Raw genomic sequence first — 15642 nt, forward strand, 5'->3', positions numbered from 1 at the left:
AAGAGAAGAGTGCAAAGTCTTAGGAAGGCTGCTGTCATTGAGAGTATGAGAATTTTCCAGTAACTGGAGAAAGGCAAAATTCTCAACCTTGGAGTGTTGGCATGGTTGGCCTTTGCTGATCAGTGAAAAATTGGAGTTAGGCTTTTCACAGCAGTGTATGTTGGGAGGACCTCATGAAGTTCAAGAAGGCCGAGTGCAAATTCCTGTGCTTGAGTGGAGGCAATCCCTAACATTAATAGTTTCAGTGATGACTGGATTGAGAATGGTCCTCTAGAGAAGAAGTTGGGGTTACTGGTGAACAAAATATTTGACATAAGCCTGCAGCCAGAAAGCCAATTGCATCCTGGATTGCATCAAAGAAATCATGGGCAGCAGGTCAAAGGAGGTGATTCTCCCCTTCTTTTGAGATAGGCTGCCAGTGTTGGAGTTCTTTATCTTAAAGAGGAAGAGGCTCCAGGGAGACCTTGTAGTGACCTTCCAGTGTGTAAAAGGGTCCTATGAAAGAGGTGAGGAAGGACTCTTTACCAGGATGTGTAGTTATAGGACAAGAAGTAGTGGTTTTAAACTTAAAGTGAGTAGATTTAGATTATAGAAACTCTTTATTGTGAGAGTGGTGAGACACTGAAATGGATAATTGAATAACAGCTTGGAGCCTGTAATTTTCTATAACTTTCAGAATTGTTTTCCACCATGTACCTCACTGTACATTTACGTGTTGAATTTTGATATCTTATTGTCTAGTTACTCAGTCCCATACGATCCTTCTGTCAGTTCATAGAATCACTTATGTTTGAAAAGACTTAAGATCAAGTCCAGCTGTTAACCTTGTGCTTCATCTAAACCTTGTCTCTAAGTGCCACATTTATACATACTTCCAAAGATGGTGACTCAACTATGTAGGTTGCTCTGAAAGCAGTGCCTCTTATTTCCATGGGAACTACAGCAGAGAGCAAGAACGCTATTTGACAGAAGAAATTCTCAGCTACAAAACACTATTTTATTTTATTTTATTATTTTTTTTTTTAACATAGTCACCATTACTAGCTGTGCATTTTTTGTCAGTGATGAGCAGGAGCTGGCATGCTATGCTCATAAAAATCTGCATGGCTGTATGTAATGTGGCTTTTCTTTCAAGACATTGTTGCTTTGCTGAAATGTGTCACCCGCTGCCTGTGCTCACATCCACTTCATAAACATTTGGCAAGTGTTGATGAATGTCAATTGCTGTGATTCTTTCTGTGTGGAGGAATCCACCTTTGTTTCAGCAGCCTATTCCAATGCTTCACAACCCTTCCACTGAAGACTTTTTTCCCTAATATCCAGTCTAACCTCTCCTGGTGCAACTTGAGCTAAATTCATTTTATCCCATTGCTTGGTGCATTTGTGAAGAGACTAGCCCCCACCTTGTTGCAGCCTCTTTTGAGATAGTTACAGAGAACAGTAACATCTCAGCCTCTCTTTCTCGAGGCTAAACAACCCTAGATCTCTCACCTGCTCCTCATCAGATTTTTTCTCTAGACTATTTACCAACTTCATTGCCTTTCTTTGGACATACTCCAGCACCTCAATGTTTCTCTTACAGTGAGGGTCCCAAAACTGAAGAGATTTGAGAGGTAGCCTCTCAAGTATAGGGAGACTGTCCCTTCCCCAGTTCTGCTGATGCTATTTCTGTATTTGTTCTCCCTTCCATCTCCCTTACCACCTAAGGGAATTTTTTGCTGTTCTTAGACCTCTAAGTGTCTAATAAATTATCATGTTTGAATTTTCTGTTTTCCTGGGATCTTTTGAAACTTTACTCCTCTCAGTTCCTTTCCCTATTCCCTCTCATTCATAGGTCTTTTTTTCAGTAGCAGAAATGTCTTGGTGCTACTAGAGGAGCATTTTATTTCAGTAAAGGTCTTTGCAGAGCTAATACGATTTGGCATTTTACCTTCAATGTTGTGTAATCAGATTTCACATTCCATAACACTTCAGAATCTCAAGACTACTGTTTTTTTTTTGTGAATTTCTATTTTCATAAAATGTTTTTTTTCTTAATAGGAGACTCAGATTTTTAAAGAAATATTTTAAAGGAAATTTGAATTTTAATTAATCAACCACTGAGATAAGGACAAGGAGATAGGGAAAATAAAAGCTCTAGACCTATGATCTCATGTTATTTATACCTGACATGGAACTTTGAAAATTGGTTATAAAGAGACTAGCTAGTTCCTGTGGTCATTATCCACATTATATGAATTGGGAATTATACTGGTTTGGCCTTAATTAGGTCCATAGAATGTAATTCAAGTAAACCATTAAAAGATTTATAACTTCAATTGGTTGAAAATTTAGATTATTAATATTGTCTGTCAGCAAGAAGGACTTGTGTTTCAAACAGCCACCCCAGGAAATTTAATGCATGTTAATTTAGAGCATTAGCTAATACCATATTTATTTATCCACAGGGACAATTTGACTCCTTAGGTTGCATTGACTGTGTAGAAGTATTTTCAAGCTTTCTTTAGGAGTCTTTTGAAACTTGACTCATCACAAAGGTCAACGATATCTAAAGGTTAACTACTGTCAATCACAATGACATATTGTGTAATACAATCTAAAACTAAATTGCGAAGAAAAAGGATCCTTCTATTTCAGACCTGCTTGTTTAAAAAGGAATATGCTTTTGACATGTTGACAGTTTCCTTATGCAATGTGTATTGTTTTTACAGCCACCAATTAGATAATTTAGTCAAATGCAATTATCAGTGGCTTGTTGTATTTGCGTTAATAGCATGAAATACCTTAAAATACATTTGCAGTGAGTGACAGCCAACACTAACAAGTTTTAAACATTTCTAGAAATACTGACTTTTATTTATGTGTTAAAGAAATATGTGTACATGGAAGTCATTTTCTTTCTTAAGGAAGAGGGAAGTCTCTCCAAAAACAAAACTTTATTTTCAACAGCTACTTTCAGTATCACTAGAATCAATGCTAACATTTTTCTTGAGTGTCTGTTCTGCTGTTGAAAACTTAATAATAACTTGAATTTGGAGAATTGTGTTCAGGAAAATATATCAAAGCAAAACTGTATTAAAGCATGTTCAATTCTTTCTTATCTGCCAGCAAACTAATCAAGTCCCTAAACAATTTCCTCTGTCCTTTTGGCTTGCAATGAACATAAATTTTTGAAGAATTAATCTGTACATACTTGATACAGTTTGGGTAGATTAATGTTTATTGAGCCTGTCCAATTGTCTGGGTTTTTTTGTTTTTTTGTTTTTTTTAATTGTCATGCTAAGCATGAATGAATTGCTTGCAGGACTTAAGATGTAGAAGTAGTAGAACTCATAGGACGCATGCTCTGCTGAGACTGTTGTCTGCAGGCTTGCTTCTTGTGCACATTGTTGCCAAGATTGTGTCTTTTAAGACACTGAATAAGAGTAACTTAATATTTCTGAGTTTGAAGCAGGATTTCTGTCATGTGCTAGATGTGTTTACCCCTTGAAAAAGGTGTCACAGGAGACATATCAAGTGGCTGACTGTTGAGTAAATGCCATGCAGTCATGCCCTAATACAAAGTTCTGATGGAAGGAAGAAAGGGTGTGTATGGAATCACATGAAAATTGTACTGTAAATGCTGTTCTATTTCTGCCATCCCTTGTCCCATATTTAAAGTAGTAAGTGCAGTGTTTATTTGGGACTTCCAACTTCCCGATTGCTTATTTGGATCGTAGTTTCCCACGTTAGCAAATGAGTTATCTCAACAAGTGGGATTTGGAGTCTGCATGCCCTTTTCTATGGGAGCCTGTCAGAGTCTAGTTAGTCTTTCAAAAATATGATGCTAAGATATTTTTTTCCTCCCTTAAACTGCATAGCAAGTATTAAGCTACAGTTTTTAAAAGCATAGTTCTCCCTGGCTGCCCTTTAACTATTATTTTCAGACTTCTTAACAGTACTTCAGGTGTTCCACTCTTGTTTTCTGTTTAGGAGAAACCTTTCTTCTTTCCTAATGTCATTGTATTTGGAGCTCAGCTCTTTTTGCATCCTAAGAACTTAGTTCTGGGAGGAAAAAAGTCTTCTCAGTCTTCACTGTGAATCAAGTAAATGTTTTCTTCGTGGATGGTGGCTCAGCTACCATTCTTAGTATGTTTGAAGCAGTTTCCTATGTGAATCTAATTTTTGAATTGTTTTGTTTTTCCTATTGGTCACATTGAATTAAGGAGATTGTGATGGATCACAGAATGGCCAGGGTTGGAAAGGACCTCAAGGATCATGAATCTCCAACCCCCTGTCACAGACAGGGTCACCACCCTCCACATTTAATACTAGACCAGGCTGCCCAGGGCCCCATCCAGTCTGGCTTTGAACACTTCCATGGATGGATCATCCACAGCCTCTCTGGGCAGCCTGTTCCAGCACCTCACCACTCTCTCTGTAAAGAACTTCCTCCAACATCCAACCTCAATCTTCCCTCCCTCAACTTAAAACCATTTCCCCTTGACCTGCAGTTATCTACCTTTCCAAAGAGTTGGTTCTCCTCCTGTTTGTAGGCTCCCTTTAGATACTGAAAGGCTGCAATGAGGTCACCCCACAGCCTTCTTTTCTCCAAGATGAACAAGTCCAGCTCCCTCAGCCTGTCCTCGTAGGGAAGGTGCTCCAGTCCCCTGATCATCTTCGTGTCTCTCCCCTGGACCCTCCCCAACAGCTCCCTGTCTTTCTTGTACTGGGGGCTCCAGACGTGGATACAATACTCCAGATGGAGCCTTACAAGAGCAGAGTAGAGAGGGACAATCACCTCCCTGTCCCTGCTGGCCACCCCTCTTCTGATGGAGGATGATACCAAGAAGCATATTATTATGTAAAAGAATTGCTTATATACTCATTGTAGAAAGCTCTTGGTTCCCTGGGCATGTAATGGAAAACTGAGTCCTGAAGAGCTTTCAGTCTGCAATCTCTGAGTTGCAGTTGTCATTGACATAACATTTTCTTTCCTCTGTTTTGTCTGCGAAACAGCTGAGGTGAAAGTGGGTGGAGAATGTGGTTTAAACTGTTCTGTGGTTTAAACTGTTTCTGTAGTTTTACAGACAGAGCAATAAGGATTTGGGAGTCTAGGTTCTCTCTTTCCTTCCACTACTGCTACTGTTACACTGCTGAGTAAAAATCTACCTGTTTCTTTCAAGTTCAGATATCCCGTGTCCCTTTCATATGGGATGTTCCTTTTCTTTTTATGTGTGGCCCCAGTTTTCTCTTGTTAGTGCTGTGATTTTTCAGACTTCCTTTATATTTAGTATATAATGTGAAATCTGTTTTGTGAAGTATTGGAAGACCTTACTGGATGATGGCTTTAACTTTGATTAATAACAGGATTAATGAAAATGAGGCATATGGAAAAGAAGTGCTGTGAGCCTTTGTGCGGTTTCTAGGTTCAGTAGGATATAAAGGCTTGAAATTGCTTAGGTGTATTGTTTACTTTAAGCAAGAACTTCAAAACTGTAACCATATTAGGAAAAGTTGGCTGTTACTTTATGTCCTAACAGAGTATTTTTTCTTGCTTTGAACATGTAACAGAGGAGTGGTTGAATGGCATTTCTTATTATGTGCCAAAACACAAGTATAAGATGAGTTATTCTGGAAGCATCTCAGATCATGCTTATCTGTCTTTTGAATTACAGTTGTGTTCTGAAATTGTTGCTTTAAATGAGTAAACTCATTTAAACTCATAAATTCTCTAATTGCAGGCCAGTAATACTATGGTGAGCTGTTGATTTAAAATGTTGATTTAACCCTAGTGTGCAAAAGTTCTTAGGTTAGTCTGACTTTCTAGATCAAAATGTACAAAAACTGTTTTCCCTCTTCTTCCATGTTACAGCAAAGCCTTTTAGAAAACAAAACATGACAGCTTAAAGCTGGTTTTCAGCAGTTTGGAATGCTGAACATTTATGAATAAATACGCTTTTTGTGGTACCTTCCAAAGCTTTTAAGATCTGTGATTGAGTGTCTCTGTGACTTGAAAATTCCGAGTTTTCTCCTGACTCCAGTGTGCAAGTGGAGTTGTTCTGCACAAATTCAACTGCAAGATTTCCTTCTTCTTCCTTACATGCAATTTATAAAGAATGTGTGGATTTCCAGGAAAGCTTTTGATTGTGCAAATTATCAATGCACAGGAGAAAAAAAAAAAAAAAAAAGCAACATGGAGATTATGCTCAGGGTGGTTTCCTCATTTTGGAAGGTCTTTTTCTTTGAAAGGTATAAGACAGTACACAGAGCAACTAAGTGCCTAGGAGGAAAATATACTTAAAATTCTCTTTCATTTTTAACATTATTTTCTACATCATAAGTAAAACAGATATAATTTTATATCCGAATAAATATAGTAGTCAGTTTCATTTTTGTGTAAGCATTATTCTCCATACATATTCTGATTCATGTTGTATTGTGTTTGCTAAATGTTTTACTGGTATGTGATGTGTGTATCAGCTTAAATACAGGACAGATGACCTGCCATTAGTCACTATTCCAATAAACAGGATTTATCACCGTGAATAAGACATGAACAAATGGAGTAACGAGCTGCTCCAGTGTAAGTTAAAGGGATGTGCTGGGTGGGTAGGAGCGCAGTGCATAAACAGAACGGTTCAGTGGCAACGAACAATCCTGTTCATGGAATTCTGTTGTCAAAAGAATAGATTTAAGAATATGAACTAAAAAGTAAAGTATATCATTGAATGGAAAAGGTGAGGAAGGCCTTAAAGGTAAGAGAGAAACAGTGCTGCTGAATTAGTGGTGTACAGTCAGAAAGACTTGAGGCTTGGAAATAAGTGAATTTATAGCCAGTGAAGTTGCTTGTGTTTTTGCAGTATGGTACTAACGTGCACTCTTCAGTCTGTAGGAGTGCTAAATAACTAATAAGCATAAGCGCAATAGCATTTTATTTCCGAACCCTTAACACTTCAAATATCAGTAACTACTAAGTTTAAGCATATGCTAATATGTGCAGTTGTTAGCATATACTCCATATTGTTCTGCATTTTCTTTAACGTAGGTTATCAGCATGAATGAGGAAGTTAATCCTAATAATGTCCAGTTGACCACTAATACTAGCTCTGTGTACAGTAAAACACCAAAAATTATTTATAAAGTGAAGCAAGAATGGAAGTTGAATTTGTCATGGTGGCCAAGGCAAACTATTAAGAATGATATTCTTAGATATTCTTGATGTATTTAGTGATGTAGGCAGAACTCTTTCTGCTCTTTGCTTTTAGAACAGTAATACTGTACTCATTTTTGTACTCATTCTCTGTTCTTGCTATACAGAATGAAGGTATATATGATATCTTCTTTGTGGCTTTAAAATCTGAATAAAAATAAGATCAGAAATGCACAAAAAGGACCAAGATGACTAAATGTTATATTAATGAATGAGTATTTTAGAGTGTTAATGCGTATGTAATCTTTTGTCTTACATAAATCATATTTTAGCTAATTGCCAGTACCTGAAGAAATTCATTATAAAATTGCTGTATGAATGCATGCTTCATTCCCTCTGCCTAAGACTTGCTTTTTAAGCAGTACTAATATCTAACATCTATTGATTTTTGGCTTATAGCTAAATAAGTTCTTAATTTTCTTTGCCAGAATTCAAGTTTATGGTTTTCTCTCTTAAGTCTTAAGCCTTAACACTACTTTGGACAAATTCCTTGCTAGTATTTGCTGCAGACACGTTGGTATTGCTACTCACACGTTAGTGATTATATTCTTGTCCATTTTAAATCCATTTCTCTTTGGTGAAAGGGAGCCTATAAAATAGCATGCTATAAGAATGGAAATTGCACAGCTCTTCTTGAGGCTGTTGGAAGAGAAACCTCAATGATGACTGCATTTCACAAAAGTCAGTGCTGTCCCATCTTTCTGCCTCTGCATATGTCCTATTTTGTTGGCTAAGCTTTCTTAGTAACCAAGATATTTTCTTTTTCTTGCTTATCACCTTATAAGAACCTTATCACCTTATCACCTTTCGGTTTTCTGCAGCCATTATCGCATTGGTCAAGTGTGTTCATTCTACTTAAAGATAATCAGTGATATTCTGTGAAATGAAGGTGCTTTTGGCATCCTGCAGATTGGTTTAGAATTAGCAGTCTGAGTCTCTTCAATATAAGCTTTACAGAATAATTTGGAGGTTCTTCCTTCTGACATTAATCTTTGTAATGAATAAAAAGATGACTGTGTTCTTTGTATTAGAAAGTTGTATGTTTTCATGTAAACTTCGGAAAAGTACTCAGTATTAATAAATCATCAGCTTTTGCTCAGAAATTTTAGCTTCTTTGTCCTCTGTGATGGAAACAAATACAAAATTTCTAATCAAGGAAAACAATGTGTACATGTCCAAGAAATAGCTGGTTTTAGTGCCCTGCGTTTACAGATATTACAAGAATCTGTTAGAGAGTGCCTGTCCTAAGATACATGTAACAACGTGGTAAGTTTTCTTTTATCTAGATGGAGTGTTACTGTTTTCCTATTCTACAAGTATGTTTGATGTCAATACCTTTACTATTTTGGGACTCTGTTGGGAGCTGTTAATGGTCTCTGTTGCATACTAAGCTTTTATGGATTTAATATGCTAATTTATATTCTTGCAGTATTAATATAACATCACAGTACTTGAATGTTAAGAACTAATCCATTATTCTGCCAAGCTAAATTCTTCCTAGGTCCTTATTTTGATAATCCTAGATATTAAGAGGGAAAAAGGGGGATAGGCAGGATGTTTTAAGTGAAACCAAGGCTGCTTATGTTCTGAAACCGTTAGACTCTGTGTAACTAGGTTACACGTTACTCAGAAAAGTGAATGTTTCTAACATCTTGTATTCTTGAAGCTGCAACTACCAAATTGACATTGACATGACAGAAAATATGTAGGTTGCCCTGAAAACAATGCCTACTATTTATTTTCATGGGAACTACAACATGGGATACGAAGAACACAATAACACTATTTGATAGAGCAAATACTCTGCTACAAAACACTGTTGTTCAACATAGTCACCATCATTAGGTGATTTGTGTGGATGAGCTGATCAAGTTGCTCTTCATTTTGTGGTGTGGCAGCTGTACATGGCTATCTGGAACGTGGCTTGTCTTCCATGTCGCTGTTGCCTGTGCTGAAACACACCAACCACTGCCTCATTGTGCTCATCTGATGTTTGGTTTCCACAAACATTCAGCAAGTGTTGATGAATGTCAGCAGGAGCAATTTTTTCTGCATGGAGGAATTCACTGACACACCTTTGCTTCATACATGTTTCTATGTCACATGCCATTCTGTCAGACTGCCCCTGTGCTGCCGTGTGTTGCATACAACAAAAGGTAATGGAATAATAGTGGGAAGGTTCAGCCTCTCCTGCCATACCACCAACATCTGCCTCAGACATCATGGACCAACGTAATAAAACAAGAAATGTTACTTTTGGAGCAGCCCCTGTATGTCTACATCTCTACCTATACCAAGACAGCCACAGATATTCTGTTGCCATTCTGTTAGTACTGTTAGTTTAACACAGATTATTTTTTTCCTTGTTCATTTGGACTTTCTGTTATTCTTTTGTTCTGTCCCAGAACACAGTACGAGACAGTAGTCTAAAAATCTTGATTTTTGTGGTAATTTTAACTGGTACTACTGTCTCCCATATCTGTGTGCCTAGCTGTGGGAGAACAACTTTTCAACAGCGGATGAGGACTGAGCCAGAGGTAACTTGGCCCATGCAAGTCAGGGGATGGTCAGCTTTAGCTTGGTGAAGTTACCACAAGAAGATGAGGTGGGAAGCCCAGTTTATATTCTTGAGGGCAGAGTTGCTGTTCAGAGAGACCTCTGCAGTCTGAGAGAATGGTCTGAAAGGAACGTTATGAATTATCAAGGACAAATGCAAATACATGTGCCCAAGAAAGAGGAAGTCTCTGTGCCTGTATTAGCTGGAAAGCCCTTGTGGTTCCAGGCTGTCAGCAAGCTGAGTGGGAGCCTGCCCTGGCAGCAAGGAAGGCCAGCAGCATCCTGGTTCATAGGAGCAAAAGCACAGGTGGTAGAGCTAGAGGAATGATATTCATAGTACTCTGATTTGGACCCACAGTACAAGAAGGTCACTGACATGATGAGGTGAACTCAGTGAACTGGTTAGGGACTGGAGCACTCCTGTGAGGAAGGGAGAGCTTGTGGGAGGACCTTGTACCTATGGGAAGGCCATTGCCCAGCTGGAACCAGGCTTTTCACTGCAGTGCGTGTTGGGAGGATGTGAATCAAAATTTTTCATTTGGGGCAAGAGATTCATTGTGGATGTAAGGACCACTTTTCTCTGTGAGGAGAGACGGACAGTGGAGAAGGCTGCCCAGAGAAACTGTGGGCTCTATTGCACTTCAAAGACTGCAGCTCAGCATGGCCACATGACCACTTCCTTCCCCATGGTGCGACAGCAGAGAGGATGGGAAACAAAGCAGAACTCTTGTGTGAAAAGATATTAGCTAAGACAGATAAGGAAAGTGGAAACAGAAAAGCAGTGATAACAGTATATATGGCTCACTGCAATTACCACCTGCTGTCTGACACCCATTGCTAGCATGATGCCTAGCAGCACCACAGGGTATCACCCTGCCAACCAATGCTCTCAACCCCCAAGCAATGCTGTTCCCAGCCAGTGTTATGGCCTTCAGTGTGGTGCCACATGGTATGGAGTGATTCCTGTCTTCATTTTGGTCCCACCTTCTTGTCTGTGCCATTATGGTGGTGGCCTTGCCCCAACAAGTGTCCTGGTCCAGCCCCAGGCATGCATGTATCACTCAGCAACAAACAAATGGTGTATGATTGAAACTGTTCTGGATGAAACTGACATGCTGCGTAGAGTAAGAGGTTGTACACCATGACTTCCATGAATGCCTTTCAATCCTAGTATCTCTGTAGTTTTACTGTACAATTAGGGATATTTAAATACAACCAGGAATTTATGTTCAGTTAATGTAATTGAGTGTAAGATTTATTATAAACACAGAGAAATTTCCTGAAGTTGATATAGCTTGGCATGAAAGAGCTATGACATGAGACTGTCCTGTTAGCATTATCACTATGGGCAGTGAATTACTGTATGAGCATTCTGCTGCATCTTGGAACAGACGTGCACAGTGCATCATGTAATACTAGCTTCTGTTTCTTAAGAGGCGTTTAGTAACTCAATACATTTAAGAAATCCCCAAAATAACTTCGAATGGAATGAAGCTAAAGAAAAGAATGTCCTTAATTATCTTCAACCGTTTTCAGAAAAAGATTAGTTCAGCTTACTAGAGCTGTATGTTCACAGTTGAAAATTCTGGGTTAAAGATATGCGTATGAAAGAAATGTGGATCAAATGCCAGGCAAAAATGATAAACTTTGGTACGACTTTCTGCGCTTGGCGCTTTGATAGCTCTTGGATTAGTCATGGAGAGAGGTCAATCTTTGGTCATTATATTTCAACAGCTGTTTTGTTTTGTATGTAAGACATTGCTATGTTTTAGTTGATGAAGAGCCTATCAGTGGAATGCTGTTACATCATAAGACATAACTTCAATTAGTATGAACCTCCAGAATATCACTTAAACTAAATATTAAGATTTTCTGTGCTTTGAGTAAGTAAATAAAGAACTCTGTTTTAATCTTGCCTCTCTATGAGGAAGGATGAAATGGGAACCTGTATTCTGAATGTCAAAACAGAAAAGAAAAAAGGAAAAGCTTGCTTATTTGATTGTATTGGTTTAGCAAGATCAGAAAAGTATTTTCTTGGTAGCTTAGCAGGATTGTTTTTTTGTTGTTGTTTTTAACTCTAAAAACGTTGGGAAGGACAGCATCTGTAGACTTCTGACTTTGGAGATGCTCTGTAGTCTAGTGTATATGAAATATCAAATTCAGAAAAGGCTATTTTATAAGGAGTGTTGGGAGTGCTGCAACTTCTCATGAATTCATCTTTTCCTTGTTCCGAAAGGTTTTAAATTCTTAGAATAGACCCAGTGGATCTTCTTAGTATGTTTTACTTTCTTTCCATTATGGTTTGAAGTCCTGTGAAATCCACTGTGGTCTGTGACATATGTTTTTACCTGTAGGACAAGTTGCATGATCAAAGTCAACTGTCGGTGTAGGCAAGCTCTGCCTTTCCAAAATAGGTAGCTAACATGTGAACAGGGGAAAAAAAAAAAAACAACAGTGTTATAGATTGTACAGACAAAAGTAATGAATAAAGTTAGATCAATAAGAGAGTCTTTCTGCATTTCTCTGAGCATACATAGATAAATTAGATCCTTTTTGTAACCCTTTCTTCATCAAAATGCTCATCTATTGTAATGAAGTGATATTATTAAGCCTAAATTACTTTTAAGAAACTCTAGAACTTCAGCTTTAACTGAAGAAGTTCCTTCTTGTACTGAAAAGCAAGGATGCAGTTACGTAAGTGTTGAGGACATTAATTCTCAGCCACTGCTTTGAACTGTTGTTCTTGTGAACAAAAGTCTTGTTCTTAGACTCTCTTTGTTCCAGGCTCTGTATTGCAGTATTATGTTCTTTGTAGGTGTGCCCATAGAAACCTGTTCTCATGTCCTATTGTTCATAAAATAGCAACAGTTTTTGCCAGGTTGCATAGCCCAGTTTCCCACTCTAATGTGCATTATTCATATCCTTCAGTAATGGGAAGAATTGATAGAATGCAAATATTATAAATAATTGCAAGTGGGTTTACATTATGTATACAAAGATATAGCCACTCTCCATTGAGGAGGTAAATTATAGAGGACTACAAAACAAATTTCCTATGGCCAAACAAGCGTTCACTTTAATTCGAAAATTAATGGCTGTGCGATTAAAAAAATACTTGTTGTAGAAAAGTAATTTCTTCTACCTATCATACAGCGTTCTTGTTCCATTCACATGGTTGTTAATATGTTTTTAAATTATACTGTGGAGTTGGTTTTTTTTTTGTAAAAATAATTGTATAATGTTGAAAATATGTTACACCAAGTTAAGTGAAATAATGCAGCTTCTGAAATGAAACTTTAGAGTTGCGTATGTTTAGTGTTTATTTTATTGTCACTTTTGAAGAATTTTTTAGAGTTTTCAGAAGTGCTTTAACACTTTTTTTCTTTTCCTTTTCAGTCATTATTTAACCTACTGGAGTTTCGAAGGCTAGTTTTGAATTTCAATCCTCCTGCAAATGCTCAAGACTTGCCCCGAAACCAAAAGGTAAATTAGGAGCTGACTTCCCCTAGTGGTTAATGAGGACATTTCTCTCTTGTAATTGAATTTTGTACTGCTCTGTAGCTCAAATTAGCACATTTTATAGAAGCCAATTAACACTGCTCTGAGCTTTCTATTACGGATCTTACCTAAAACATGTTGGCTACGCAATAGAGTAGTACTTTCTTAACATCCTGGCCTATACAATTTGCTTAGCATACTATGCTAAGTATTGTATGCTGTTTAGACTTGGTTTGTTGAATGGGCTTTTCTGATAGTGGTAGCACTGATGCTAGTGAGTGTGCGGTTTTAATGTGGAAGTAGTTTGTATGAACAAACATGTTTTATTCTGCTCCTCTCGCACTGTAGGTATGGGCATACTTTTGGGTTGCTCTGCATAGTTTTGATCAGCGTAGTTTTACCTGTAACATTACTGTTGACAAGGAGTGTGTGTTAATTATTTGCAATTCAAGATCTGAGAATAAGCCTTTGATTATTAGTTGGTCTCTTCTAGCCTTTTAGCAAGGTGATAGTAAACATAAATTCTCCGGTGTTCATTGTGGTCATTGTGGTATTCATATAGAACTGAGGAGTAGAGAAGTTGGCTCAGATTTCTTGTAATCTCAGACTAATGTGGAGGAATGGTCATGAACTGAGGGACAAAATAGATCAAGTTATTTTCCTTTAGAGGATATCCTCTGAGGAAAGATGTATGGGAACACAAATGAATTCTCTGTTACACATTCTTTTATAAGGAAGAAAAAGAAGGAGGAAGTTGCTGTATGTTGTGTAAAAGCATCTAGGATCCTAATTTTCAGCAATGCAGAGCAGTGGATTTTTTGCATATCCTGAAATAAGACTATTGTCTTTTGCCCATTTCCTTAAGATTTTATAAAGAGAGTGTGTTGACAGCCTGGCATAAAGTTGTTTGGCATTGGAGGATTGACTGGAATGTTCACTAGGAAAAAACAGCTGCAATTTGAAAAGCAAAAGAAAACAAATAGAGATGGTGTCCATTTTCTAAACCTTTAGGTATGCACCATAAAAGGGAAGCTGCATGTTCAGTCAGAACTGTATTAATCCTCCCTTCCACCCCTTCCCCCTCTGCTTAAAGAGCAAGTTGTCACTTGTTTTCTTTAGGAAAAAGTGTTTGCATTAAATAATGAGATTTTGTGAAAATACAGCATCGACAGAGTTAGGAGCATGTCACAAGAGGATGACAGATTGGTATATTCTGGTAAGAAGGACAGGATAAAATCATGCTTTGCTCCAGCAAGGCAATTCACAGGTAAAGAGATAATAATTACAAGCTATTGTCTTTGAGAAATATCTTACTTAAGCATTGCCACTAGCAGCCATATTCATTTAGCAATTTAAAGTGCTATTTCTTAGAAATTCTTATCATTACAAACATGTCATGATCGTATGAGATGATGAGACAGCAAATTGTAGGATTCAGGTAGGAACCTTGCTTGCTTGCAAGCCTACTAGTAAGAATCTCTGGCAGTAGTTCCTATCCTCTCCTATGTTTAAACTTAACTTAGATTCCAGAGTGGAATTGTAATTAATCCATATAATTGTATCTCATACCTGAAGCTGAAAAAGGATTGTATTAACATAAAAATATTTTGAGAGGAGAAAGAACAAGAATAAAAAAGCCCTTGGATTTACTTATGTCTGCTTACTTGTTTTAACAAATATTTTTACCTACTGTGGTGGTGTGTGTTTGTTTGTTTGTTTCGTAGGTGGTGGTGGTTTCTTCTTGCTTTATGTGTGTATGTGTGGTGTGTTGCTTATTTCCCCCTTCCTCCCCATCTAGTATTAAACCCTGGATGTGACTGATATTCCTTGCTCATAGAACAAGTTTTAATAAGCTCAGCTTTGGTTCTTGTTGATGGAAATTAGAGTTTAATGCCAGGATCGTAACAGTGTCATGGTATAGAATTAAAGCATATAGTTGCTCTTCAGTGCACAGTGAAGTGTTTCTGTCATCTATTATCAATATATTGAATTCAAATACAAAATTTTCTATCCGGAAATCATTGGGAAAAATTGTGGCATAACAAATAAAACTTCTACCTCCAGCACAAAAACAACAAAACCCACACGCACTTATTTCAGCTGATTGAACTTTGCTTTTCTTGACTTTTAAACTTCAATATACACTTAAAATCTTAAATCAACTTTTCTTCCTTTCTGAAATTCCTTCTTCTTCATTAGTGGATCAGTCAGCTTCCCATGGAACAAAATGTGATTCTCTGCACTTAGTGCATCTTACATGCTTTCCCAGTTATCTGTTCATATGAAAGCATAAGGTATTTTTTGCTGTAATCAGGGATACCACAAACATATTTGATGTAGGGTAGATCTTCAAGCAATGTTCAGTTATTACAGGAAAAGAGTTAATGTGCTACAGG

General features: G+C 37.5%; 1 protein-coding gene across 3 annotated transcripts in view; it reads left to right on the plus strand.

Annotated features, from left to right (window-relative positions):
* USP25 (ubiquitin specific peptidase 25) overlaps positions 1-15642 on the plus strand; it is a 90105-nt gene that overhangs the window by 36381 nt on the left and 38082 nt on the right. For all 3 annotated transcript variants that reach the window (XM_052666874.1, XM_052666863.1, XM_052666883.1), the window contains exon 6: positions 13145-13231. In XM_052666874.1, coding sequence (XP_052522834.1) covers positions 13145-13231 — 87 coding nt within the window. The remainder of the gene's footprint in view (positions 1-13144; positions 13232-15642) is intronic.

This window comes from Tympanuchus pallidicinctus, unplaced genomic scaffold (genome assembly GCF_026119805.1).
Source record: "Tympanuchus pallidicinctus isolate F22 unplaced genomic scaffold, pur_lepc_1.0 scaffold10, whole genome shotgun sequence".
Taxonomy (NCBI): domain Eukaryota; kingdom Metazoa; phylum Chordata; class Aves; order Galliformes; family Phasianidae; genus Tympanuchus; species Tympanuchus pallidicinctus.